The following is a 27,296-nucleotide window of genomic DNA, read 5'->3' on the forward strand; positions in this document are numbered from 1 at the left end:
TAGGCGCCATCTTGGACTCGGGCTGAGCAATAAATTGCTCGGTAGAAGACCGAGATCTCTCTGTCCAAGCGTGCCTCGCTGGAGGAGTGTCAGTGGTTCCGTTCCGCGTTGCAGCCCTCCGGCCAGCGGTCTCCGCGTGGTGCGGAGCGAGGGTAGGCCCCGTATTACTTCTTTGCCCGGCTCCAAGATGGACGGCAGCCGGGATGGGGAGGCTGCTCTGGGGGAGCACGTGGCGCGCCGTTTGCCTGCTCCCGGGGCTGCTGGGATGGTGGCGGAGTCCCAAGGCCTCCAGCCGCCGTCGGGCAGGGAGGCCAGCGGAGGCGGGGCCGCGGTCGCCCCTGAGAGGCGCCCCGGCGGTGGTGGCCCAGCCTCTTCTTTCCTCGCACAGCCAGGCGGCCCCTGCTCTAGGCCCGCGTCGCCATGGCCGCGGTTCCCGAGTTGCTGCAGCAGCAGGAGGAGGACCGTAACAAGGTGAGGTCCTCCCCTCCTATGGTCTCCAGGATCTGAGGCCCAGCTGACCTCCCGGAGCCCCTATTCCTTTCTCTACCCTCCCCAGGGGCCCTAACTGCTGGTAGCAAACCCTGTAACATCCAAGTACCGGAGCCTGCGAGATCCGGTGCACCCACTGTGCTCCGCTCCATCAGAAGATTGCCCCGGGTCATCCCGATGATTCCCCCGATCCGGATGACCCCCCGATTCTCCTGTCGGGGAGAGAAGCACACATGCAGGAAGGACCTTACTCAGTAACCACTTCTCCACTGCCTGATTCCGAGTAGACTCTTGACCAGTCTCTTGACTAATCCACGAAGACACCTTTTTTTTTTTTTTTTTTTTAATACTGGAAGTTCATAAAACTTCCCTTGGTGACTGGAAGTTGGACGTGAAATTTACTCAGTGTGAAATAAACGGCAGTGGTTTGTTGTCTTTAAACCGGCGGACCCCCTTCCCCCTTTAAGAAAAAGGTCTTTTTGGCCCAAACAAATGGGGAAATTTCACCAAGAATCTGTAGTATGTTCCTTGCAAATTCATAAACGCTAAATGCGTCGTTGCGAGAGTTGTGTAATTTAGTAGGTTTGAAATGTTTACTGAGCTAGGCTTTTATTCTTAAATTCTGTGTATTTATGTAAGCCCCAGGCCACGTCTTTCTTGAAGTCCAAAAGATTACATGCGATAAACTGAGATTACCATTGCCAACTAAAGATTTATAGGTGGTCTCCACTCTTTATTAGTCCTTTAAATTTGATCGTTAGTTTTCCATGGCTCAAAAGTTGTCAGCCATAATCTTAAATATAGAATCAATATAGTTTTCCTGACAGAAAAATTTAAAAGAAATCTAAAACAACTGGGTTGCTCTCAAATTTATTGGATCCATGTTAAAAACAGCTCTTTAGAAGTCACAGGCATCTTGGGAGAAAGTATTCTTCTAGTAAGTAAATACCGAAGTTGAGGGCTAAGCGACTGGATTGTTGGAACAAGGACATGATTGTATTGGTTATTGAAATAGAGCTTTGTACAGAGTCCTGGGATCATTCCTGATTTTTAAAGTTACAGAAATAAGGGAGATAAGTAAATTACCCTTCATTTTGCTGCCTGATCTGTGCTGATAACTAGTATTCTGTTATGGTGCATCAGGTCTAGATGGTTTTAGTTTATCAAAAGGGGAGTTTATGGTAAAGTCTTGATTAAAAAATTTTACAGTTTGTTAGTTAGCTGAAACTTTTTCTTTTTTTGGTGGTATTGGGAATTGAGCCCAGGGTTGCTTTACCATTGAGCGATATCCCTTAGTTCTTTTTAAATTTTGAAACAGTCTTGCTGAATTGCCCAGTCAGGCCAAAAATTGAAATCATCCTGCCTCAGCTTCTCAATTCACTGGAATTACAGCTATGTGCCTGCATCACACAGAAACATTTACATGTTAGCTTAATGTTTAGATGTTACATGCTTTAGTTTGCAATTTTCACAAGGTTGAGGTTCATGGATTTGCATAGACCCTACCACCCCTTGGAGTTAAACAAAAGTAGAGCGTATAATTAATTCTTGAGGATTTTGAATGCCAGTCCATACTCTTTGGCGAAGTAAGCAAAACTAAAAGTATTGAGCTGTGTCTGGTAGCTGAACACTCCCATTTTTGTAATATCCTTTAAGCCTAATATGTTCGCTTGTTCTTTCTCAAAAAACAGAACTCAGGGGAAGAGTTAACATGGTTAATTTACTCTTTCCCAGTAGTCTAAGGGCAAATCAAATGTAACAGCATTGTTTGTGGGTGATAGAGGCCTGAGACTCCTGGGACTTTTTTTTGTTTCTGAAAAGCTTTAGATTTCTCTGCTTTATTGTGAATGTACTGAAGTAAGCCGAACATTTGGAAAGGAAAAACTCCCTGTGGTTGAAATCTGTTCTTTTCAGGATTGGTACAGAAACTGCTTCTAGGAGTGGGGGCACTTAAGCTAGGATGGAGGAATATCCTGCAGAATCATTCCTGAACTTTGACCAGTTTTAAGTCCAAATGTACCAATTTTTGTTTACTACTGTTTTTTGCTACACATGACTTTTTTTTTTCCAGGAAGTATGACTTATCAAAGCTGCCCACGCCCTAGTTCTGGATCAGTAACTTGCACACAGTGTCTTAACATCCCCATTTGTGAATACTACTTTCACAATTAGTGATCTTGAATTTTTTGGTCACAGGAAGAAATGGCCAAGAGGTTATTTGAGAATTTTCTAGATTTGACTTTTTTCGGAGATCTAAATTCTCATTTGGCAAGACCTAGTAAGTGACAACATCTAATCTAGAGCTTTACTTTAAGTCAGGATTTTTTTCAACTTGAGCACTGGTGACATTTTGTTTTGGGAAATTGTCTTGTACGTAGTATGTTGCTGAATAACATTATTTACCTCTACTAGGTAACAGCCTCCTCCTTCATTCCAACAGTCAGAAATATGTCAGATGTCCTTTGAGGCTCAGTAAATTCACCCATGTTTGAGAATCACTGGTTAAACTGACTTATGAAGTGGAGTCAAGTTGTGTTATAGATGCTAGTGTTAGTTTTGCCAGTTAGATACAAGTTCTTCAGGTTTATGACTGTAAGGAGGTAACACAAAGCTTGGATTATTGAATATCTTTGGTAGCTTTTCCACCAATATTGAAGAACCTTATTAAAAAAATGGCAAATAGTTTTCTTTAGAAGGTTCTGGGGCACTTAAGGCTTATAAAGGGGTGACTTTGTCTTATGTTTGTCAGTGAAGTGCCAGGTTTGGATATTGTAAACGGGGGTTTTTGTGCTGCAGCACCCATAAAAGCTCTGGGCAAAATTTGAAGCTCATTGAGAAATGTGTTCTGGGGAGATAATTTAAAATCCTACTGTTTATTTTAAACATTTTGCTTGCTATCTTTATTACCAGGATTTTGTTGCTTTAGCAAATTGAGAACAGTATATAGGTAAGAAATCCACATATACCAATAGCCAGTGGTCAAAGAAGTGTACAGGGAAGTTAGATAGTATTTAGGGAAACGTCTAAACTTGATACCCAAATTTTGAGAAAAGAAGACTTTCAGAACTTTGTAAGTTCTGCCTTTTCTTTTTTGAAAGGAAAAGAAGATGGATGTAGGACATGTGTCACATGAATGTGGTAAACTTGTTTAAGTACCATAAAAATTAAAGTTTCTCTGGGCTGAGGATATGGTTGACTGGTAGAGCATTAGCCTAGCATTCTCAAGGTTCTGGGTTTGTTCCCCCCGCACGAAAAAAAGAAAAGAAAAAAACGAAAGAAAAGTTTCTATGTGATGTAGCTTTTCAAAAAGTGATCTGTTAACCTCCAACACCTATTTCTGATCAAGCGATTAAGTTACTCCTGAGATATCTCTTTTAATTCTGAAAGAGGGACATGGAATTTGTTGGGTTTTTTGTTTGTTTTGTTTTGTTTTTTGTAGTAGTGATTGAATTCAGGGTGCTCTATTATTGAGCTACATCCCTGGTTTTTTTTTGTTTACTCCTTTTTTGGGGAGGTGGGGACATGGGGTTTTGCTAAGTTGCTAGGGCTGACTGCGAATTTGCGATCCTCCTACTTAGTCCTCTGGGCAGTGGGATGTGCACCACCGTGCCCAGCTCTTTATTTTGGGATAGGGTCTCATGAATTTGCTTAGGCTTGCAATCCTCTTGCCTCATCCTCCTGAATTCCTGGAATTGTAGGAATGCATCATTTTGCACTGGCATTTGTTGAGCTTTTTAACAAAAACTCCAGAGGCAGATCATAAATATGCAAATTTTGGGTGGGTGTGAAGAACTTCAGCTCTGAATGAAAGAAATATTTTTTCCAGTTATGGGAGTTTTTTCTCTTGCAGTGTTGTGGTTGTTTCCCAGTAGGATTTCTGTGCCAAGAGATACTTGCAGATTATATGGTTCAACCAACCTTTTTGCTTTGTGAACTCATTTGAAGATAGTCCAGATATCAGCTAGTTAGATGGATTTCTTGATATGAATTAGTTGCTTAAAGCAATTCGGCGGACTTGCTTTCTATTTCTATTTTCTATTTCTATGTTGAGATTTGACTACTGCATGGACTTTTGCAGCCTTGTGAAATGATGATTCAGTTTATCCATTCGCTGAGTATGCTGCATTGACCTTCTTCCAAGCCTCAGTTCCTGTTCTAGGAACTTTGGGGCTATGTAGCCTCCAAATGCCCTGCAGTCTGCAATGTTCTGTTGTAGACTGCTTGTGTGTTGGTAGCCTACTGGTAAGAATGGTTAGTGTCAGCAGGGATGGGGTCCCTCTGGGTCCTATCTCACCAAGATGAGTGGTGCAAATCTGATCACTTGCTGCAGCCCTTCTAGGTTTTTATTAAGCCTGTGTCTAAGTAATTTTCATGTTATTAGTAGCCTGAGATCTGGAAGTCCTAAGTTCTCTTAATCTATGAGTATAGATTTATGGTTGCAGGCCTCAAACAGGGAGAACCAATGGGGGGAACAAGAGCAAATTACCATAAAGGCAGAGAGTTAGTATAGTGGTCATAATTGATTCAGTTGTTTTAGGTACCAGGGCCACAGTAAGAAGTTGGGGGAGAGAATATAGATAATTTTAAGTGTTTAGGGTGGGAGAAAACAGTAACAGTTCAGAATACCAATACTTGGAATCCTTTTAACCTTGTAATAATGACACTTAAACCATTAAGGAGATATAGTGAAGGCATGGTATTAGAATTTCTTAGAGCATTTCCTTGTGAGTTGAAACAGTATCAAAGTAATATGTTTCATAAGCATGTGTGAAATGGGTTTCAAATGTTTGCAGAAATTAGTGCAAATCTAGGGTATTTGTGGAAGGGTTTTTCTTTTTGTACTGGGCATTGCTTTCCCACAGAGCTACATCCTCAGTCCTTTTTATTTTGAAACAGGGTCTCTAAGTTACTGAGGCTGACCTTAAACTTCAGATCCTCCTGCCTTAGTCTCCTCAATCTCTGGTAGAATGTTTTTAATTTTATTTCCTTGCAAATGAGTATTAGAAAGCTGAAATATGCCCTGCTTTTGCTTCCTTTGGGAAAAATTAAAATCTGATCCAGAAGGCAGTCTGATCCTTGTGTAGTAAAGGGTAAAAGTAAGGCCCATAGAAGGGAAAGAGTAACCATTTGAAGGGAATGCACAGATAGCATGTGCTAAGAATATGTATTTTGGGAATGGAAACTAGAAAATCATTTATACATAAGCAGTCTTTTTTCTGTCCACAGCAGTTTCTTTGTAATATTCAGATACATATGGAAATATTGGGACTGAGGTGTACAACTTTGTAACATTGTACACAAAACTGATTAGGTTAAAATAGTTATTTCACTAACCCCCATTCTGGCAGATCAGGGATTGTGGAGTTTATTTCATTTTGGCTATATGGCACTAATACTAATGTGTATTTTTTTCATGTATTTTCATTTCTGTGGGTTTTGAATTTTGGAATCTTGCCCTTTTGTCATGAAGGTACCCTTTGCCATCTGTGACCCTTTAGGTCTTTTGAAGAGGGAACTTTGCCAATGGTATTAAGTCTTGTGCCAGAATGAGTCATAAGTCAAATTTGGACCAAAAGTGAGTGCCCCAAAGATCTAGTAGTGGTCTGTAGCTGAGAACTCTGCAGGGTTGTCCTACAGCCATTGCCTGATCAGGAGGTGAGGAAATACATAGGGGAGTTCCTAACATGTTTTCTCTCTTCAGGAAAGTGCTTTAACTCTCTTACCAAAAGCATTCAAATTTCTTCAAAATGGTTCAAGGTTTGCTTTCTAAATGAAGCAATACTTTTTACACGCCCCCCCACCCCCTTTTTTTCCCCTTTCCTCTTTGTGCTAAGGATTGAACTCAGGGGCACTTAACCATGGAGGCACATCCCAAACCTTTTTTGTATTTTATTTAGAGATCGTCTTACTCAGTTGAGGACCTCACTAAGTTGTTGAGGCTGGCTTTGAACTTGCAATCCTGTCTCAGTCTCCTGAGCCACTGGGATTACAGGCGTGCATCACTGTGCCTGACTGTACTCTTATTGTAAGATGGATCTGGTAGAGAGGTGCTTTATGTTGGGTATGTGGTGCAGATTTCTAGGGAAATCTACAAGAGTCAGTTTGAAACTTGAGTCCATTGTTTGGGTTGTAGGTATTTTAAATTTGATTCTCACAAATGTCAAGAGATCTGAAAAACAAGTAGAACTTTTACATGTCAAATGCCTGGTGTGCCTAAGGTTGGACTTGGTTAAGCAGCTTGCCTTACCCTGCTGAATGTAAATGACCATTCTAGGTATTTTAACATCTAAGGCATTTTGACATGTGGGCCAAGTCAAAGGTAAAGGTTCACGATATTGGCCTCACCATGAGAAGCACTCTGGGTACTTTAAGATAAGGGATAGAGGTAGGTAAACGAAATAGAATGTCTACTCCATTCTACCCCTGAGCACAGTAATTTATGTAGCAATACTGGGGCATAGGACTGAAGGGTGTTGGGTTTTGTTGATTAAGTGTAAGAAGGAATGCTGACTTAGAAACGAAGCATTTCATGATTTTTTTTTTTTTTTTCTTTTCCCTAATGCTGGGGATTGAACCCAGGACCTCACACATGATAGGCAAGAATTCTGTCATTGAATGACATCCCTAGTACATTTACAACTTTTTATTCCATAATGATGTGGACTTCATCTGAAGGATTGTATGCTGCAGTATGAGAAAATTCATTTAATTGGGTGATGTTCTGGTTCCCCTGGGAATTCTGCCAGTATTCTCAGGCCATTGTTTAAGACCTACATATAGACCTGCTTATATAGTCTTTGTGGTCAAGACTATAATGTCAAGTTGGTATTTTTGTTTGAATTCCTTCTAGTGGTGATATGTTCACGCAAAAATTGATGCAGGAAAAGCATATCCTACCTGGTTGCAGTTTTCTGGATATTTTTATTTTTTTATTTTTTTGGTACCCAGGATTGAACCCAGAGTTGCTTAACCACAGAGCCATATCCCCAGTCCTTTTTGTTTTGTTTTCTTTTGAGACAGGGTCTCTTTTTAAGTCCCTAGGGCCTCCCTAAGTTGCTGAGGTTGGTCTCAGACAAAATCCTACCTCAGTGTCCTGAGTCACTGGGATTACAGGTGTGTGCCACCAAGCCAAGCCAGTTTTCTGGTTTGTTGTTGTTGTTGTTGTTGTTTGCTAGTGAAAAGCCTCTAGGGTTTCCCTTGTGTCTTCATCAAACAGTGACAGCAAATTTCTATACTAATTAGAAGGGAAGACAGATGTAGTAATAGTAATCTGACTGTTGCCTGAACATGGTTGATAATATGGGTAAAGACAAAAACAAGATGGTCATTAAGTGGTAGAGTTCATTGTAGCTTTAACTGTGGTACTTAAATGAACCCCGATTACTTAATTATTTCCCTGTTGGGTTTTTCAAAGATAGTCCATGTGGAGTTTCATAAGCTTACCAGTTTTACTTGGCTTATAGCAAGCAGAAATAGAATTATCATTATATTAAATTGAGAGATGGTAGAAGCCAGGGGTTGTGACTTAAGAAAACAGGTATGGTATGTAACTTGGTGATTCGATCTCTAGCACCACTCAAAGAATTTCCAGAAAAGGAGTAGTTGTTGTTGAGCTCTGGTAAAGGTACCTTGGACCTATTGTGACAGCTGCCCCATGTTTTCATTCTACAACCTAGCTGACTTTATTCCTATGCTTGCGTCTTGACAGAAACAAACACAAAGTAGGTGGAGGAGCCACTATCTCTGTGCAGTCACATTGTAGCTTATATATATATATATATATATATATATATATATTTTTTTTTTTTTTTTTTTTTTTTTTTTTTTTTTTGTGCTGGGGATCGAACCCAGGGCCTTGTGCTTGCAAGACAAGCACTCTACCAACTGAGCTATCTCCCCAGCCCCATATATTGATAATTTTGAAGGCTCTATTTTCCCAGCAGTAACTTACCAGAACAAAGGAAACTTTTATCAGAAATATGCCAGAGCTAGAATCATAGTTGTGATAAAATGAAGTATCCTTGACCTTTGTTGCAGAGATCTCACAGACAGACATGTGAAAATTAAACCAAATATTTCATACCAGTCATCAAGAATGCATTTGGAAGGTGTAGGAAGGATACTAGAATGAATCAGATGTTATTACTCTATGTGCATATATGATTACACAACCAGTGTGATTATATTTCATGTACAACCAGAAGAAAGAGAAGTTATACTCCATTTCTTTATGATGTATCAAAATGCATTCTACTGGGCTGGGGAGATAGCTCAGTCGGTAGAGTGCTTGCCTTGCAAGCACAAGGCCCTGGGTTCGATCCCCAGCACTGCAAAAAAAAAAAAAAAAAAAAAAAATGCATTCTCTACTATCCTGTGTAACTAATTAGAACAAATTTTTTAAAAAAATAGTAAAAAATACATTTGGAAACAAAGGTGTTTAGGTTGAGATGTCAGGACTGTTAATTACGCTTATGCATGTTAGCCATGCTTTTACCACTGGAGCCATTTTCCCAGTCCCTAATTATATATTTTTTAATGAATATAGTTAGTCTTTTTATAGCGCATTGGGCCAGGTTTCTAGTTTAAGTTCATCACTTCCTGGCCTTTAAGTTTGTGTTTTGAAGACAAGAATTTAAACAGAAACACCTCATTCTTCTAGCTCCAGACTGCACTCAACATTCTCTCTGTTAATTCCTCTAGGATTTTATGACTTTAGCACTAGTTACATACAGTGAGGAATGGAGAAGGAGTTGCTTTTGACTAGTAGCTTGTCTGCTTCTAGAATTGAAGAATTTACCTTGATTTAAATTTAGTAAATTTAATAGTAAAACTGTTTAACTACTTTTACTAGTAATCCAGTTTTAGTGTTACTACTGTTTTTTCCTTATTCTGGAAAGAAATGTTTTCTTAAAACTGGCAAAAATGAAGATGGGTGGTTCCCCCCACCCTTTGAAATTTCCAGCTCATAAACTCAGTCACTTAGTTTCCAGGGCAGGGGTCACACTAGGGATCTTGTGTAACCACAGTAAGAACTGCTTTGGTTAGTTTCTATAATTCACCCTTCCTGTCTAGAATTCTCAACTGTTTGTAATTGTGTCTGAATATAATTAGGTCCGTTTATCTCTCCACCCAGGACCCCACAACAGGGGATTGTTCTCTGCCATTTTCCAAGGTTTTCCTAGTCTGTTGAATCTTTATGCCATATAATCTTTATGGTTAATAATGCTACTGGGGATTGAACTCAGGGGGGCTTAGCCACTGAGCCTCATCCCGTCTTTTTTTATTTTTTTATTTTGAGACAGTCTCACTAAGTTGCTTAGGGCTCTGCTAAGTCACTGAGACTAGCTTTGAACTTGTAATCCTCCTGCCTCCTCCTGCCTCCTCCCTGCACCAGCTGCTGGGAGTTTTGCACCATTATGCCCAGCTAATAATGCTTCTTGAATGTTGTTTTTAATGTTTACATAAGAATTCAAGATTTCATCCTCATCTAGTTTAAGGCTTCTAGTGTATAGACAAATACATAAGAAATGCATTTCTTATCTGGTGTACATACTAGAATCATACAATTAATTGCTCTGTTTAGTTTATAGGAATGCTTTGAACACAGATTTAAAGAGCAGGTTTCCCTTCCAATTTCAGATATCTCAAAACTGACTTTGTTCTAAATGATCTATATATAGACTCCTTTTTAATAATTCCCTCCCATTTTAGAAGAATACTTTATAGGGATGAAATTAATTTGAGACTAATACTAAAAAAAAAAAAAAAAAAAAAATGTGTTTCAGCTGAGGTCTGTGTCTGTGGACCTGAATGTTGATCCCTCACTTCAGATTGACATACCTGATGCACTCAGTGAGAGAGATAAGGTCAAGTTTACAGTGCACACCAAGGTAAGTGACAGAATGGCTTCGGAGCCTTGTTCACCATGGGTGTGAGAAGAGTGATTCCATGAACTAAAATGGTTACTGTTTGTTTACAGTGTACCAGACTGTTAAGTGAGGGCCTCTCTCATATGTATAGCTTGCCTTAAGCGAGTGTTGTTGCTTCAGCATCCTTCTCTGCTGTGGTGGAGCCACCTACTTATACAACTTAAACCTTCCACCTTTGGTTTTGATTGGCATCTAGGTGCAATTTCTGTAGCTTGCTTTTAATCTTAGTGGATATTTTCTTCTTTGATTGGATGCCCATGGCAAACTTCCAAAAGGTGTAGTTTTGTGAAAAGTATTCCTTAAAGATCAGGTTGAGTCTTAGCTGTGGGTCAGTGGTGGGTGGAGATCATAATATTGCTGCTTTTGTTCTTTATCGTGATGTTTTATTATGCAGAGTTTTCCCATAGTGCAGCCCAGGAAACCCAAACCATGTTATCAGGTGATGGTTAGCAGTTTACTTCTTTCTCTTTACAGACTACACTGCCTACTTTTCAGAGCTCAGAGTTTTCTGTTACAAGGCAACATGAAGACTTCGTGTGGTTACATGATACTCTTATTGAAACCACAGACTATGCTGGCCTTATTGTGAGTATGTTTTAGAATACCAAATAATTAATTTATACTACCTTGGTATTTATTGTACTAAAAGAGATTTTACCAGTGTTTTATGATGGGTTGTGAAAACTCTGATTTTTATCTGCCCATTAGAATATTTGCTAACTCCAGATTGGTATAGTTTAAACCATGAATAGTGTTAAAGCTATGAAATGAAGCATATATAGAGGCTTATACTATATACATTGTAAGTGGATAAACAGCTTAGTGATTCAAGTCCTATCTATGTTTTCTCTGGCATCAGTAAATTGATTTCTAGGATTCTTTAGTATTTGTTGCTAGTATGCAGTAAAATTCCCAATAGTGCCTAAAGAGTAAGGAAGCCATTGTCAGCTTTTGAGAATTAATTTTTGGCTATAGGAACAGGGACTTAGGGGGATATCAAATGAAAATTAAGTACACGTTGTCCTGTTAGGTAGACTAAAAGAATCTACCCAATGGTGATTTTTTAAAATAATGAAACAAAAATAGTTCTTGAAACTTCTGTTTAGAATTCAAATCTTTGGGTAGTCCTTAGAGGTTGAAAAATTGCTTTTGATGTCTGGAGACTTGGTGTTCAATCACTTTTAGCATTGATTATACTAATTTTAAGCTGACGTTAGCCTGGTACTCTGCCAGTTCTCTGTAAACTGAACAAATAATTATGTCAAAATACTCAACTGTGGGGAACACACTTTGGATCAGAAGGAATAAAGTTTGGGTGAAACCCAGTGACTTTTTAGACAGCCCCATTTGGTGGTCAGAGTTGGACAAGGCATCAACTAGAACACGGGGACGAGATGCTCATGTGTTACCTGCCTATGCTGCAGATTCCCCCTGCTCCTACAAAACCAGATTTTGATGGTCCTCGAGAAAAGATGCAGAAACTGGGAGAGGGTGAAGGGTCCATGACCAAAGAAGAATTTGCAAAGATGAAGCAAGAACTGGAAGCGTAAGTGGATTTTCTTGATGGACTCTTTTTTTTTTTGTGGAGGGGGGGTTACCTGCAATTGAACCCAGGGACACTTAACCACTGAACCACATCCCCAGGCTGTTTTTTATTTTGAAACATAGTCTCACTAGATTGCTGAGACTGGCTTTGAACTTGTGAGCTTCCTGTCTCAGCCTCTATTGGATATATGTTGGGATTTATCCTGACATTAGCCCTGGGGATTGTAGGCATGCACCACCACGCCCAGTGGGCTCTTTTAAAAATATAGCTGTTAGTTGCCTAGTGCTGATTTCTAAAACTACATTTTGCAAATGTAGTTTTGTGGGATGCAGTTTTTGTACTTCTGACCTTGGTTCCTGTAGGCCTTTGTTGCCGGGTAGATTAGTTGTTTTTTCTCCTATATAGATCATACATTTATTAGGGAATGCCGGTCTGGCATAGGGAAGAAAATAGACTTTTGTGTCTTCAAACGGGACGTTTTCAAATTGTTAAAATATACAAAAATTTCTTCCTTGAAGTTTTGTTACAGGAAGTATTAGGAGAAACTTGGTTGTAACAAATGCTTTTACAAAGCATTCTAAATAACCATATTGATGTTTGAAAGAGGCCAGGTACATAGGCTGCATATTTTCAATCTGGTTGTAATTTTAAAGCAAAAATGGATTCTTTATTCTGTGTCATAGTTGGAGGTTTGCATTACTGAGTACTGAAAAACTTACACCAGATGTTTTTCAACTACTCTTTTCTCTCCTTAAACAAATGAAATGTGAATTTTAAAAACCACATGTATGACATGTATGACCATTTAAGTCCTGGGAGGTTGGGGTAAAAGTACTATGTGCTTTCTTTTCCCCCTTGTACTAGGAATCGAACTCCTGAGTGCTTTAGCACTGAGCTATGTACCCAGTCCTCTTTATTTTTTATTTTGAGACAGGGTTTCACTAAGTTGTCAACGGTAGCCTTCACCTGCTTCTCGTAACATCATCAGCAAGTTGGAATTCAGGTGCCCCTTTTAGCAACTCTTCAGTGCTCTGCCCCAAGCCTATGTTGCCTAGGGCAGGGCTCACACCTGAATCACTATGCACACTAGAGTGCCTATGAGACCAGCCCTGGGGTTAAAGCACTAAACACAACTTTCCAAGGTCCTAACATCTTGAATGCCTTGATTGAGGTAACACTGCTTTGTAATTTCTGCTGATTTCAAGTCTTAATAAGGATTCGTGCTGTGTATATAACTGCCTAAAGGATTTTCATCCTTTTTAAAGAAACAAATTCTTGGAGCTGCTAAATTTCAACAGTAGTTAATTACATGTAGGTTTGGGGGGTTTCAGATGGAGGAAAAGGGCCACTTTACTCCTTTATTGGTTCATTCTAGATTCTAAAATGGCAGCTGCCTTATTAACTACCTGATTAACCCAAAATGTTGTTTTGGTCTAGTTGTAGTGTTTTACCTAATAAAATGAGGAGAACACAAGACTATAGTTAACCTACAGCGGATAGTATTCATCAGATAGTTGAACGATGCCAACTGAATTGTGTATGCGCTTGTCTTTTCAGTGAGTATCTCGCTGTCTTTAAGAAGACTGTCTCCTCTCATGAAGTATTTCTTCAGCGGCTTTCTTCTCATCCTGTTCTTAGTAAAGATCGCAACTTTCATGTTTTCCTGGAATATGATCAGGATGTAAGGCAATTTTATTCACATTTCCATGGTCCAGTTAAAGTGTATGACTGACCCAGGTATGGTGGTGACGCCTGTAATCCTACCTGCTCAGGAGACTGAGGCAAGAGGATCACAAGTTTGAACCCAGCATCCGACAACTTAGACCCTGTCTTGAACTTTTGAAATGACTGGGATTGTAGCTCACTGGTAGAGTATTTGCCTACCATATGCGAAGTCCTGAGTTTGATCTTCAGCACTGCAAAAGAAAAAATATTACTTTCTGAAAAATCTACTATTGAAGTTCTGACTTTTTTAATAATAGAAATACAGTGGAAACGTTTGTAGATGCTTTCTCTTTTTTCCCCCCACAGATCTGTTAGTCATTTATGTGAGTGCCTAAATTTTGGCTTTTTTTTTTTTTTTTTTAAGATGTACACAATAGCTTTATTTTTATGTGGTGCTGAGGATCCAAACCCAGTGCTTCACATGTGCTAGGCAAGTGCTGTACCACTGAACCATGAACCCAGCCCCAGATTTTGACTTTTTATCTCCCTTCCAAAGACTAATTTTCTCCTACAATTAAGTTTGGGATGGTTAGAAGGAACTTAAATTGATTTATATTGATTTCTTTTGGTTACCCTTTTTGTTAAGGAGGAGATGTGCTTGCGTGCTTATTTTAGTATTTTTTTTTTTTTACATGTTACATTTGTCATCTCTTAATATGAGATGATTTAGAGATTTCTTAAGCTTAAAGCCTAATCAGCAATGTAGATTGAATAGAATATAATTCTACCAAGGACTGAAAATCCTCAAAGACTGTTCCTATTTATATGTGATCCTCTTAGAAAGATGACTTTTATGTTTAAGATTGTCCATTTATTATGGATTTCAGATTCAGTGGGTAAAACAATTAAAGATACCTTAATGCATGTTCGTATATTAGTAAAAAGTATTGGCTTGGAATGTTATTCATAACTAACTTGAGAGAGCCTGGAAAAAATATGTAACATAACTGTTTTGGAATTTTTTTTTAGCTAAGTGTTAGGCGGAAAAATACCAAAGAAATGTTTGGTGGCTTCTTTAAAAGTGTGGTGAAAAGTGCTGATGAAGTTCTTTTTTCTGGAGTTAAGGTAAGGGACTTCAGCTATTTGAGAAAATTTCATAACTTCCTAGGAATAGATTATATTTCTTTGGATGAGATAATATCACAAAGTACTAACTTTTAAGGAATGGGGTATTTTCATTTACTTAATTCAGTTTTTGCTTATTTCTCCAAAACACCTTGTTCTCTCTCAGGAGAAGTGACGTGAACCTTTCCACACTTGAGTATTTTCTCCTTTTGTAAGGACAGAGGTTACTCAATTTTAAAAAGAAAATAAGCTAGAAGATCAGTATTTCATGCCATTCTCCAATATGGTGGCCGCCAGCCACAGGTGGCAGGTGAGCACTTGACGTGTAGCTTAGTAGGCATGATAAAGGAAACAGATTTTGTTTTATTTACATACTGGATTTTAAGGACTTAGGACAAAGAAAAAACCAAAATATCTCATTAATGTTTTATCTATCAGTGATTATAGTTTTAGAAATGCTCTAAGTATAATATTAAAATTAATTTCACTCTTCCATAATACCAGTGAAGAGAAGGCAGCATCAGATTAAGCATAAGTCTCTTATTACCCTCATAGATGTGATTTCTCTCTTTAGTCTTCAAGCATCCCCCTCTTAAAATTGAGATACCTTAAAAAGTTTACTACCAGGTGTCTGACTTTGTCTTTCCAGGGCTGGAGGCTTGAGTGGGAAACATACAGGTGCCCAGTAGAAAGGGCAGTGTCAGAAATTTGGTTTCACTCTTTTGCACAGTGCTGAGATGTGTGAACTGTCATGTGTCAATTCATTGTGCAATATTTAGCATCCTTGGCCAGTGCCTACCACATATACCAGTATGGCCTCTCAAACTGAAACCAGCCAAATATAAATAAAAAATAACTACATACAGATTCAAGTATTCAAGTCTGGGTGGCAGTGCCTCAGTTGGCAGAACCACTGCAGTAGTAATAGAGCCTTTGGGTCTTAGGTTACCAGAGAATGTTCTTCAAAATGATTCTCTGTTGCCATTTTCTGTCAGTCAACATTTGATTATTGCTAGCCCTGGGTATTATCAATGTCTTTTAAGTTTGCAGTCCTCTTATCTGTGGAGGTTAAATATTTTTACCCAGAAATTTGTCAGAATATTGATTTCTAATAGAAAATACATGTTCTTGTAATTTACACTAAATTTTTTTTCTTTTAGGAAGTGGATGACTTCTTTGAGCAAGAGAAGAACTTCCTTATTAACTATTACAACAGGATCAAGGATTCCTGTGCTAAAGCTGACAGAATGACCAGATCTCATAAAAGTAAATACCTTTTACCCACTAGCCACTTTTGGCTTTGCTAGTGTGCCTGCTCTGCTTATATAATAAGGACTGCACTGTTTCTCCAGATGTTGCCGATGACTATATTCACACTGCAGCCTGCTTACAGAGCCTGGCTTTAGAAGAACCCACAGTCATCAAAAAGTAAGCTATTGTGAAATCATTTCCCTGACTTCCTAATTGAAGACTGCTGAGTGATATAATTAAAAGAATAATGAGTACTATCAGAGGCTTCAGTTCCACCCCAGAATACAAGCTTATCAAGAACACTCTCCAGCACTCAAGTCTTTACAAGGCACTTCTAAGAGAATTGTAGAGGCCTTAGATATGGTGTAGAGCCTTTATTTCTGTCACATTAAATGACTTATTTCTTTGTTCATTTTGTGGTCGTATTTGAGAGGAGTTTGCCTTGGTTCTCTTTGTCAGTTGGTTCTTGCTCTTCCCCTCAGCCTTTGCTTTTAGCTCCTCAAGTTTATTCTGCTCCTCTTTTTGTTTGTTTGAAAGTCTTATCTTCCTCAGCCATGTCCTTGGCCTTCTTAGGCTATTTCAGGGGCAGCTGCTTGCCACTTTTGCGGCTGGACATGGTATCTGCCACCCCTGCCCCAGAACTTGCTCCTAAACCCTAGTCTTTTTTTTGAAGAGATTTTTGTTGTTTGGTTGGGGTTTTTGTTTGTTTGTTTGTTTTTGTTTTTTGTTACTGGGATTTGAACCCAGTGGCACTTTACTATTGAGTTACAACCCCAGCATCGCACCTGCACCCACCCCCATTTCTTATCCCCTTATTAAGTTTTCAGATAGGTTCTCCTAAAGTTGCTGAGGCTGACCTCAAACTTTATTCCTCTTGCCTCCTTCTTCTGAGTTGCTGGGATTATAGGCTAGCACTACCACACCTGGCTCTTGAAGAGATTTGCTGGTTTTGAGAATAGTATAATGATCCTATCTTGATCTTGCACTTACTTTTACGTATGCTTTCTGTTTCTCTGTGCTGGGCATTTCTGGCATAAGACTATTTTACCTAACACATCTCTGCTTGATATAACAGGTCATACTGCCTCTGACTTGAAGTTGAAAGTCTGGCTAATGGCAGAACCAAGATGAGATGGTAGCATGTTTATTGCTTTGTGATGCCAGTACAGGTAGCTCATTAGAACTGACCTTCTTTGACACAGCATAGGCCTTTGATAAGAACATCCTGAAAATAAGGCAAGTTGGCTAAAAGGCATCAGGAGGGGTAATGCCAGTGGATAAGGCACTGGAAATGTGCTCAGTTTTATGTTTTGAGCCAGTTGAAAGAAAAACACTACTTTTAAAAATCAAAGCACATTTACCCATTCTTACCTTATTTGATAAGATCATTTATTTCATAGATGATTTAAGACCTTAAACCCCAGTTGTGTGTTTATTTTCAGATACCTATTGAAGGTTGCTGAACTATTTGAAAAACTTAGGGTAAGGATTCTTGTGTTTGTCTTCATAATATATATATATTCTGTAATCTGAAGATAACTGATTTGATGGTGACCTGTACTTTTTTAAATAGAAAGTAGAGGGTCGAGTTTCATCAGATGAAGATTTAAAGCTGACAGAGCTTCTCCGATACTACATGCTCAACATAGAGGCTGCGAAGGTAAGATGAAGAGATGTGAAACCCAGCTACAGTGCTAGATCACCTTGTTGTAACCAGAAACCTAATGCTAGAGCTATTCCTTTTTGTTAAAAAGGAAATTTTCTTCATACTTAGGAGGAAGATAGGAATTTTATCACATTTGTTTGTGAAGTGACATGCTCTTTTGTGGCATTGGATCCATAAGTAGTATGCAGAATAAACTTCAGGAATAAGCATGAGTTCTTACCTGTCTCTTTGCCTGAGCATACCTTGTGGTGTGTTTTCTTATATTTGGACAATTTTAATGCTTTATAGACTGTTACTTCATGGAAGTAAGAGCTAATTTAAAGTTTTTTCACTTAAAAAACTGGGTGCAGTTGTTTCACTGAGATTCAACAAGTTATGTGGTCCTGACTGCTTTGTTGCTCAGTTGCGTTCTTGCAGCATTCTCCTTGACTCACCAGCAGTAACTGTACATGTGGTTTGTTATTATTGGTTTTTGCTGCTGTTTGGTTTGTGATACTAGAGGTAGAACCAAGGACCTTATGTTTGCTACTCAAGTGTTCTACTTTTATTTTCCTTGCTGAGGCTGGCCTCAATCCTGTGATCCTCTTGCCTCAGCCTTCCAAGTACTGGAATTATAGGCATGTGCCACCTTGCCCAACTGTATAATGTGTAATTTTGTTAATTGTCTTCAATTATCGAATCAACTAGAAAATAATCCTTATTTTTACTCTGTTGGATCATCCCGCCACCCCTATCCCCCCCTTTCCATCCCAGGTACTGGAGATTGAATCCAGGGCTCTCTACCACTGAACAGCATCCCTACCCTTTTAAATTTTGAAACAGGATGTTGCTGAATTGTCCTGGCTGGCCTGGATCCTGGGATCCTCCCCTGCTGAGTTGCTGGGATTACAGTTGTACATCACCATGCCCCACTGTTGAGATTTTTTGTTTTTGTTTTTGTTTTTAACCTGACACATAAAGAATTCTGGGAAAGCCCTCAAATGTAAAGAGTTGCATATCCCTGCTAAATCTTATGAGGATAGTTGTAAGTATCAAAGTAGATTAGATTCTTGCCATGTAACATTTCAAACATTTCATTGGTCCTTGTGTTATTTTCTAGACTCTTTGAGCTATTTTGTATTCCTGTTTTGTTCTCTGCAGATTTTTAAGTTGTAACTATTAATTTTCTTGTCAGGATCTTTTATACAGACGCACCAAAGCTCTCATTGATTATGAGAACTCAAACAAAGCTTTGGATAAGGCCCGGTTAAAAAGCAAAGATGTCAAGTTGGCTGAGGCACACCAGCAGGAATGCTGCCAGAAATTTGAACAGCTTTCTGAATCTGCAAAAGAAGGTTGAGTAGGAACATTCTTTACTTATTTTATGTTTTATTTGGAAATAAATCTTAAGCTTATAGAGAGAAGTGGTACAAAAGTATTTTTAAAAAGTATAAAAATAGCCACATAGCCTCAACTCAGTATCCTAGTTAACACTTGAACACTAACACTTGCCTTCACATGGTATTAACATGAATGTCTGGTGTTTCTAATCAATGTGACTAAATTGCATATGTGGTCTTTTTATCCCTAAAAACTTCGTTGTTTTTCCTATCTAGTTATCCTAGATCTTAAGTCTTCTTTACTCAGGAAGTTTTTGGTTATTGTTGTTTTTTTGCAATATTGATATATTTGTTTTAATTTTCTATTTTATAAATCTCTCTTTGTAAAAATATTTTTTACAAATAGTTAATGATGTATCTTTCTTAATGTCCATATTCTCTCCTGTTGTGGTGTTCATTTTGGTTACTTAGTCAGGTGTCCAGTTTCTCCTCTGCACTTAATATGCTCCGGCACCCTTCTGTGGGGAGGTGATTGAAGATCACATACATGTCCTGCTTTTCATCAAACTTCCTTGGACTTAGTGTGCACGATTCTTTCCTAACTAACTTTTACTCTGATGGTTGCAATTAGGTGATGTCCCTCTCCCAATTCTAGCATTTCATATGCAGGTTAGCAGTTGCTGTCATACTACAAACAAGAGTCTGCTCTCTCCCCTTTGTTTTTCCCAATCATCTTATTTGTTGTTCTGTGTGCGATGCTGGGGGTTGAACTCAGGGTTTTGAGCATGCCACCCAAGCCTTCTACCACTGTGGTACATTGCTGGCCCTTCCTTTTCTTTTAAGTTACTATCCTGAATTATTTGGGTACTCAAAGTGTCCAGACTTTTCCAATGGGAACAACTTGAAACTGGCATGTCTTTGTGAAAGTATTACACATACTTTCTTTTAAGCAGTTACTTGTTCTGTGTAATTGTAGACATTCAACTCTAACCCATAAATGGACCAGTTTTCAAGGAGCCTAGGTACTTAGGGAATAGTACCCAAGATCTGGGTGTGCTAGGGGTGTTTATTGTTCTGGGTTGTCTCCACTTCTAGGCCCTTCAGCAGACAGAATTGGGAAATTTAGGTGAGTACATGTGATTGCACACCCAGGCAAGTTTCAGGATCTTGAGTCTATCCTGATGATTCAATTCCCGTCTGGGTCCGCTAGGTTCTTCTTGTCTGCCCCATTCCAGAACAGTTTTGTTTTGTTTTTGTTTTTTTTTTTTTTTTTTTTGGTTACCAGGGATTGAACCTAGGGGCTCTTAATCACTGAGCCACATTCCCTAGCCCTTTTCATTTTATTTTGAGACAGGACCTTGCTAAGCTGCTGAGGCTGGCTTTGAATTTATAATCCTTCTGCTTCAGCCTCCTGAGTCACTGGGATTATAGGCATGTGCCACTGTCACTGGCCAGGGGGCTTTTTAGTATAGATTAACTTCATTGTAAAGTGGTGCGCTGCTTCTACCTATTTATTTATTTTTAGTACTAGAGATTAAACCCGGGGGTGCCTAACTACGAAGCTACATCCCCAGCCCTTTTATTTTTCATTGAGGCAGGACCTCAGTAAGTTGCCAAGACTGGCTTTGAACTTGGGATCCTCCTGCCTCAGCCTCTCAAGTTGCTGGGATAACAGGCATGTGCCACCATGCCCATCCCTGTCTCATTTTAAAGTACAGTTGCCAGTGTTGGACACATTTAGGTATATCTGGAAATGCCTTCATAATAACAGTGGTCTGATAATGTGCTTGAAGCTACCTGGCATGTGTAAGCTTAGATTTTGTAGAGTAATATCTTGTATTGTTTCATGCTTAAACTGTATGGCAAAGAGGTTTTTACTGCAAGTTGGCATTTTCCTGCCAATGTTCATGTTGCTGGCTGTCTTAGATTGTTTCAAAGTAACTTTTTATTGTCCCATTCCTAAATTCTTATCTTTTTTTTTAAACTGGGGATTGAACCCAGAAATGCTCTACCCTACCACTGTTATCTTTTGAGATTGGATTTTGCTGAGTTTCCCAGACTGTCCTCCAACTTGAAATCTTCCTGTGTCAGTCTTCTGAGTCGCTAGATTACAGGTGTACTCTACCATGCCTGGCTTAGAATGTTGCTTTCTTTTTTTTTTTTTTTTTTTTTTTTTTTTTTTTTTAAAAAGGCCGAATAATACTCTGTTGTGTCTGTATTCCATTTTTTAAAAAATTTATTTGTTGCCCATTGGTGGGACACAGATCGACTCCATGTCTTGGCTGTTGTGAGTAGTGTATCCTACACTGCACATTCAACTCTGTAATGTGTTTAGAGTCACAGTAACAGAAGACATCTAGTATATGTCCCAGTCAGAATGCTTAAGGAGGAAATAGTGGTGGTTTGAGAACACTGTGGAGACTACTTAAAAGAATGATATTTGGAGGCTACAGTGAATCTGCAAATGTAATGTTTCTTGGTTTGGTAAACTTTAACTCTTTCTTCCTGTAGAACTTATAAATTTCAAACGGAAGAGAGTGGCAGCGTTTAGAAAGAACCTAATTGAGATGTCTGAACTGGAAATAAAGCATGCCAGAGTAAGTGTTTTCAAATTAAACCAACAACTTTTTAGGTTCCATCCCTCTTTCCCAGTTCATTGTCCCAGTGTCATCAGGCAGATGGGGTTTGTCCTATGGTTTTTGATCCCATATGGTACTTAGTAGATGGGAGCCTGCTCATTGGAATATTTTTTGCTACTGCAAACCAAAAATCCATAATATCTTAAACTACATTTGAGAAGAGCATTCTTGGTTAAGGCTCCCCTGCCTCCTCCTTACAGGGCTTGTGGACCACCCTGAAGCACCTTCTCTAATAATTTAGCAGTAAGCTCTTTAGTAACTTGGGTTTTCATTGAAAGCTTTTAGAAGAAACAGCTTTTTGTTTGCCAAGCATCTTCTAGTACTCCTTTGTGGTTTAGAAAGGAAGAAAATCTTTTATTGTTGCATATATTTAATGTCTGTAGCCTAGCATAGAAGCAGAGACATTCTCGATGTGGGCAACATGTTAGACCTAATGGGGTCTTTTAAGAGAGTTTTTGGTGCCCATGCTCAATCCCTGAGGGTATCTCCTTGGATGGTTCCAGGGAGCTTCAGACTGCTGTCACGTCTTGCTGACAAGGTCAGTCCTTCAACCTCAAGGGCTATAGCTGGGATTCCTCCCTTGGGAGGAACTGTCACTGGCATCCACCTTGTGCTTACTCACTTTTTTTTTTTTTGGTGTTGAGGATCAAACCCAACCAAGGCCTTCGTACATGCTAGGCAAGTGCTGTACCGCAGAGCCTCATTCCCGGTCCTTGTTTGTTTCTTGATTAGGGACAGTGTCTGACTAAGTTACTGAGGCTGGCCTTGAACTTAAAATCCTGCCTCAGCTTCCTGAGTCATTGGGATTACAGGTGTGGGACACTGTTCACAGTTCTCTAAATGTTTCTGAAGTGAGAACTTTGCAAAGCAATTTTTCAGAGTTACTTCTTGTAATTTTGTTTATATTCTTGCCAATGACTGATTTTTACTTGACTTTTTATTTGGTCTTTCTAAGTCCTCGTAAAGCAGAACAGGTATGATTGCATTTGGTAGCAGATAGGGTGGGAGATGGAGGTGCTGGAGAAGGTAGTCCCAGACAGATCCTCTTGAGGGAGAGGGACTCTTCACATGAAATGGGTGGTGAGTAGGTTGTGTACTTTAATTGAGGTTTGGCAGAGAAAAATGCCAGCCTAGTTGGGCTGGTTTAGATCCCTTTAGACAAGTAAGTCAGTGGATTTATGTTTGTTTCATTCTTGAGTAGTATATAAAAGTTCTTAGATTCTAGAGTGATTCATTGGTCTGCCTTGACTTTGATGTTACTTGTGTTTTGTTTTTTTTTTCCCCCCAGAACAATGTCTCCCTCTTGCAGAGCTGCATTGACTTGTTCAAGAACAACTGATCTATCTGCCTTTCTCTGAAGGAAACAAATGTGAAAATTGCATCACTTGCACTTAAATCATTACCATAGAATATGATTAGCTTTGACTTTAGTTTAAAATTATGTGAATAAATATTTTGATTTCTAAAAATCTTAACACTTAACCATGTTGGTTTAAAAATATTTTTATTGCATGCTACTTGGACATAACTAATTTTTTCCTTATGCATTTAATACCTCAGAGTGGGCAGAATCTAAATACTGGATTCTCCTGTAGTTTGTCTTCAGTTACTTAAAAGGGTGTAGAAGACATGTGCCTTCTGGAATAAGTAGAAGCAATCACCAGGCCTATGTCTTGTCACCCTGATTCATGTGCCCATGTCCCTGCAGACTGATTCTGTCAGGGAGGTGCCAGTTCAACAAATAACAACAGCTACTTGTTACAGCCAACCGACATTCCATTCCTTCATTGGGTGTTTTATTTTCTCTTTGTTACACTCATGTTCTTGAGTCACCTCAAGTGTTTGTATAATAACAAGGGCAAAAAGATCTCATTTATCTTTGTAAAAATCCTTTGCAGTTCCATTTTTGTAGTTGGGATATGAATATTTGAGGGGAGACACGTACATAGGGGTATATATAGAAATAAACAATATGGCCTGCTTTAGAATGGCTGCACAAGAAAGATGTAAGGTCTTTCCCTGATGCTGGGGGAATGCGTGTTTGGGCTTTCGTTTTTATAAACTATACAATAAAATAATAAATCACACTACTGTATGGAGTGTTTTGTGAAAAACAAGACTAAATGCATTTTGTAGCTAAGCTAAGCCTTGTTTGGTTTCAGGTGCTTCCTTCTATCTGTCTTAATTTTTGAGGACTTTAGGCCGGTTGTTTAGTAGGTCTCTTAATCCGAGTCTGTCTGTACCTGATCTTATCTTATTCAGGTTTGTATTTTTGACAGGGGGCATATGTGACACTGTGTCCTTGAGTTCATGACATCTTTTATTGGCAATGACTCAAACACCCAACCAAGGTTGTGTCTGTCAGGTTTACTTTAAAGTTTAATTTTTACCTTTGTAATATGTTATTTATAACATACTTTGAGATTAGGTAAAATCATATTACCCAACACCTTTAGCATCTATTATATTGTAACCAGTAGTTGGTATGTGGGCTATTTAACTGATTATTTGAATATCTACTTTAGTGGGTGTTGATATCTTGCCATCACAGCTAGTTGCAGGTGGCTAAATCTTTATGTGCTGGCCACACTGCCCTGTACTACCTTCAGTATTTTATTTGGGAAGTGTGATTCATGTAATGAGTTAATTTAAGTTCAACGGTTACTTTTCCAGTTCAGCTCCTATCCACGTTTCTCCTTCCCTGTCTTTCCCATAGTGTTCATAGTAGCACAACTACAAGATCCTGTGTTTGCATGGGTGACAGACAGTACAGCCAATATTCAAGCCATAGCCACTTGAGTATCATGTGATCAGACCTGGTTTAATGAGCAGTCTGGTTACTGGCCTTGGGGTCTTGCACTTTCTTCAGACTGAATCTTTTGCTGAGTATAAGATAGTGGCATTCAATTCTGGGTCTGCCACTTGCCTAACGGCTTAAGCAGCTTCCCCGTATGAGCTGAATTTTGAGCAAACTGGAGCCAGCCTTTTACACTAGGTTCCCCTCAGTTATCTTAACTATACCAGTGGTCTCTAATACAGCTTTTGTTGCATGATTCTGGATGTGTGTAATTTGCACACTACTATATTGTTCCTTCCAGCTTTGAGGGTAATGAATGGGTCAGGGGTGTTTATACAGTGTTTTTCCTCCCACTCATGTCAGTCAGCTGAGGGTTACTGATTTTATATGCAGAGTATTAGGCTGTAATCATAGTACCCTTGTGGAAGTAGGTAAACTGGTAGGAAAGAGGTCCTGAATTAATGAAGTGAAGGCTGGGACTAGATGCAGACTGCTTTGTATCCCTTAGGAAGGCTGGAGTTGAGACCTGGGAAGGCAGGTTCTACACAACCTCAGCAGGGGCAACTTCATGTGAGAAACTTGCTACTGAGGAGCCTCCCTTATGGGAAATTAGGTAGACTTACTCCCTTAGAGTAGGTTGCTTTATTTATTTATTAAGTTATTTTTGGTACTGAGGATTGAACCAGGGTGCTTAACCACTGAGCCACATCCTTATATTTTATTTAGAGATGGGTCTCACTGAGTTGCTTAGGACCTGACCTCTCTAAGTTGAGGTTGGCTTTGAACTCAATCCTCCTGCCCCAGCCTCCCAAACTCCTGGGATTACAGGTGTGCACCATGGCACCTGGCTAGAGTGCTTTTAAATTAGGTTTATCTTGAAAAACTTAGCTAGTGGTCTCTCAGGAAACCTCATACACCAGTTGTATGCAGTACTTGTGGAACCCTTTCAGAAGCATTATAAATGAATGGGAAATAGTTTAGGAGACCACCTAAGGAAGACCAGACCTGAGAATCTGATCTGCTGGGGTCACATTGTACACACAGACCCCAAATTCAGATTATACATTTTTTTAGAGAAAAACTTGAAAATGATTGTGAAAATCACCATTGGTCTAAACTTTGTAGACAAATTTAAGTCCCATTGTGCTGTTTGGGGTGATACCACAAGCAGTAGGCAGCTCACCTTGACACAGCTACACTTGTTCTGCATTTTTCTGCATTTGTTTCCTCATTTGCCTTGCTCACATTTTTTTGGGTTGTGCACTTGACGTTCATTTGAGGTAATGAATGGACTCTAAAGGGGGATTTCCATTTGGAAGAACTTTTCAGTGAGGAAGTAAGCATCTTGCACCATCAATCTTTTGCCTGCAGGTGGCAGACCAGACCCAGTGCAGTTACACACCCTGGGCTGTTGGTGGGTCCTCCTGGTTCCAGGGAGGGAACCCAGCATGCCTGCAGAGTTCCTCCAATCATTATCCTATAGCTTAAGTGTCAATTGTAGCAGAAAGAGGAGTGTCCTGCCACCCAGAATATCTAGTAGTGGATGGTGTCCACCTAGACTTCTGGGCCTCAGATTCTCAGTGACCCATGATAACCTCCCTGACTGACGCCTTGCTGTTTCAGGAAGAGAATTTGCTGTCTGGCCTGTTAAACATCCGTGAGGTAATGGGGGTTCCAAACCTGGCCATGTTTGGTACCTGGAAAGGAGCCAGAGGACCACATCTGTACAGTGGAACTTTAGATAGCTGGAAATGAAAGGTCCAGGGAGACCCTCTCCTATCCACCTACCCCCTAACATATGGGTGCTCTGCCAAGGTGGTACAAAGTAATTCCTTACTGGAGGTTTTTTTTTTTTTTTTTCCTCTTGTGGCAGGTTGGGACTAAGGATTGAACCCAGGTGTACTTAACCACTGAGCTATATCTCCAGACCTTTTTATTTTTGATTTTGTGATAGGGTCTTGCTAAGTTTCCAGGGCGGGAAGTCCTTCTAAGAACTTGAGATCCTTTTGTCTCAGCCTTCTAAGCTGCTGGAATTACAGGTGTGCACTACCATGCTTGGCTGTTTTGCTAAGCATGCTAGTGGTGCTAGTGATTAAACTCAGGACTGTGCACATGCTACTGCACTACCACTAAACTACATCTGCAGTCTCTATGGGCTAGCCTCATAGAGAGATTTGAAGCTAGTTCTTGTGTATCTTTGTCCTTCCACTGCTAGATTTCCATCAGAAGGGCAGGTCTCCCTGCAGATGAACAAGAGTATCTCGGTCCTTTCCTTAGCCCTCCCAGCCTCTTCCCTCCCTTCGGCAACCCCAAACCCACCCACCCACCCACTCACCTTCAAAAACCTCGTTAACTGGAAATTTTGAATGATTTACACAACTGTTTTTGGAGTACTTTAATTTTATTGGGATCTTATTTTCTAATGCATATTTTATAAAACACCTTAAAAGGAGGTAAAGTATGGGGCCTGTAATATTCAAAACAGGAGAACCTATAATCCCAGCCCACAGCCATTTTTTTTCCTGGTGGTCACCTTTCAGGTCTTGGCATAAATTTACCAGTTGCACCCTCGGCTAATGGAACAAAGTGCCTATTTGGGGGAATTTTTAGCATCAGTTAAAAGGGAGAGTTTGGAGGGCTTGGAGTGTGGAATTTGCATTGAGCTTGCTTAAAGGAAACTGGAAGGCTAGCCAGCTACTTATGTTCCATAAACTGTTTACTTGCATTTTATTATTAGTAGTAGTAGTAGTAGTTCTGGGGGTTGGACCTGGGGGTGTTTAACCACTGAACTACATCCCCAGGCGTTATTTTTTATTTTGAGATAGCCTCACTATGTTGCTTAGGGCTTTATTAATTTGCTGAGGCTGACC

At 39.5% G+C, this 27,296-nt stretch overlaps 1 protein-coding gene and 1 long non-coding RNA gene across 4 annotated transcripts; one reads left to right on the forward strand and one right to left on the reverse strand.

The window, feature by feature from the left end:
* Positions 1-11: 11 nt before the first annotated feature.
* On the forward strand, positions 12-23,716 carry SNX5 (sorting nexin 5). 3 transcript variants are annotated; one of them, XM_079126177.1, is made up of 14 exons: positions 12-152; positions 389-471; positions 10,275-10,379; positions 10,893-11,003; positions 11,843-11,964; positions 13,522-13,645; positions 14,659-14,754; positions 15,915-16,020; positions 16,107-16,182; positions 17,448-17,487; positions 17,579-17,665; positions 18,846-19,005; positions 21,502-21,587; positions 22,918-23,716. In XM_079126177.1, exons 2-14 carry the CDS (start codon positions 421-423, stop codon positions 22,966-22,968), a joined length of 1,215 nt encoding a protein of 404 aa, XP_078982303.1. In that variant the 5' UTR covers positions 12-152; positions 389-420; the 3' UTR covers positions 22,969-23,716. The 3 variants fall into 3 exon arrangements, with proteins under 3 accessions (XP_078982303.1, XP_078982304.1, XP_078982305.1); XM_079126178.1 differs by having other exon boundaries at positions 17-152; positions 393-471; XM_079126179.1 differs by lacking the exons at positions 12-152; positions 389-471 and adding an exon at positions 507-4,731.
* On the reverse strand, positions 23,422-25,191 carry LOC306653232. Its single transcript, XR_013761672.1, has 2 exons — positions 24,711-25,191; positions 23,422-24,482 (listed from the first exon to the last, which is right to left on the reverse strand). It is a non-coding gene; the product is annotated as an uncharacterized lncRNA (long non-coding RNA).
* Between the last annotated feature and the right edge of the window lie 2,105 nt (positions 25,192-27,296).

Source organism: Sciurus vulgaris (genome assembly GCF_902686455.1).
Source record: "Sciurus vulgaris genome assembly, chromosome: 2".
Classification (NCBI taxonomy): Eukaryota; Metazoa; Chordata; class Mammalia; order Rodentia; family Sciuridae; genus Sciurus; species Sciurus vulgaris.

Coding starts and splice junctions, on each gene's coding strand:
- SNX5 (XM_079126179.1), top strand. CDS start 4,675: ATGCCCTGCAGTCTGCAATGTTCTGTTGTAGACTGCTTGTGTGTTGGT. Junction 11,004..11,842: donor CAGACTATGCTGGCCTTATT/GTGAGTATGTTT, acceptor CCTATGCTGCAG/ATTCCCCCTGCTCCTACAAA. Junction 16,183..17,447: donor GAACCCACAGTCATCAAAAA/GTAAGCTATTGT, acceptor GTTTATTTTCAG/ATACCTATTGAAGGTTGCTG.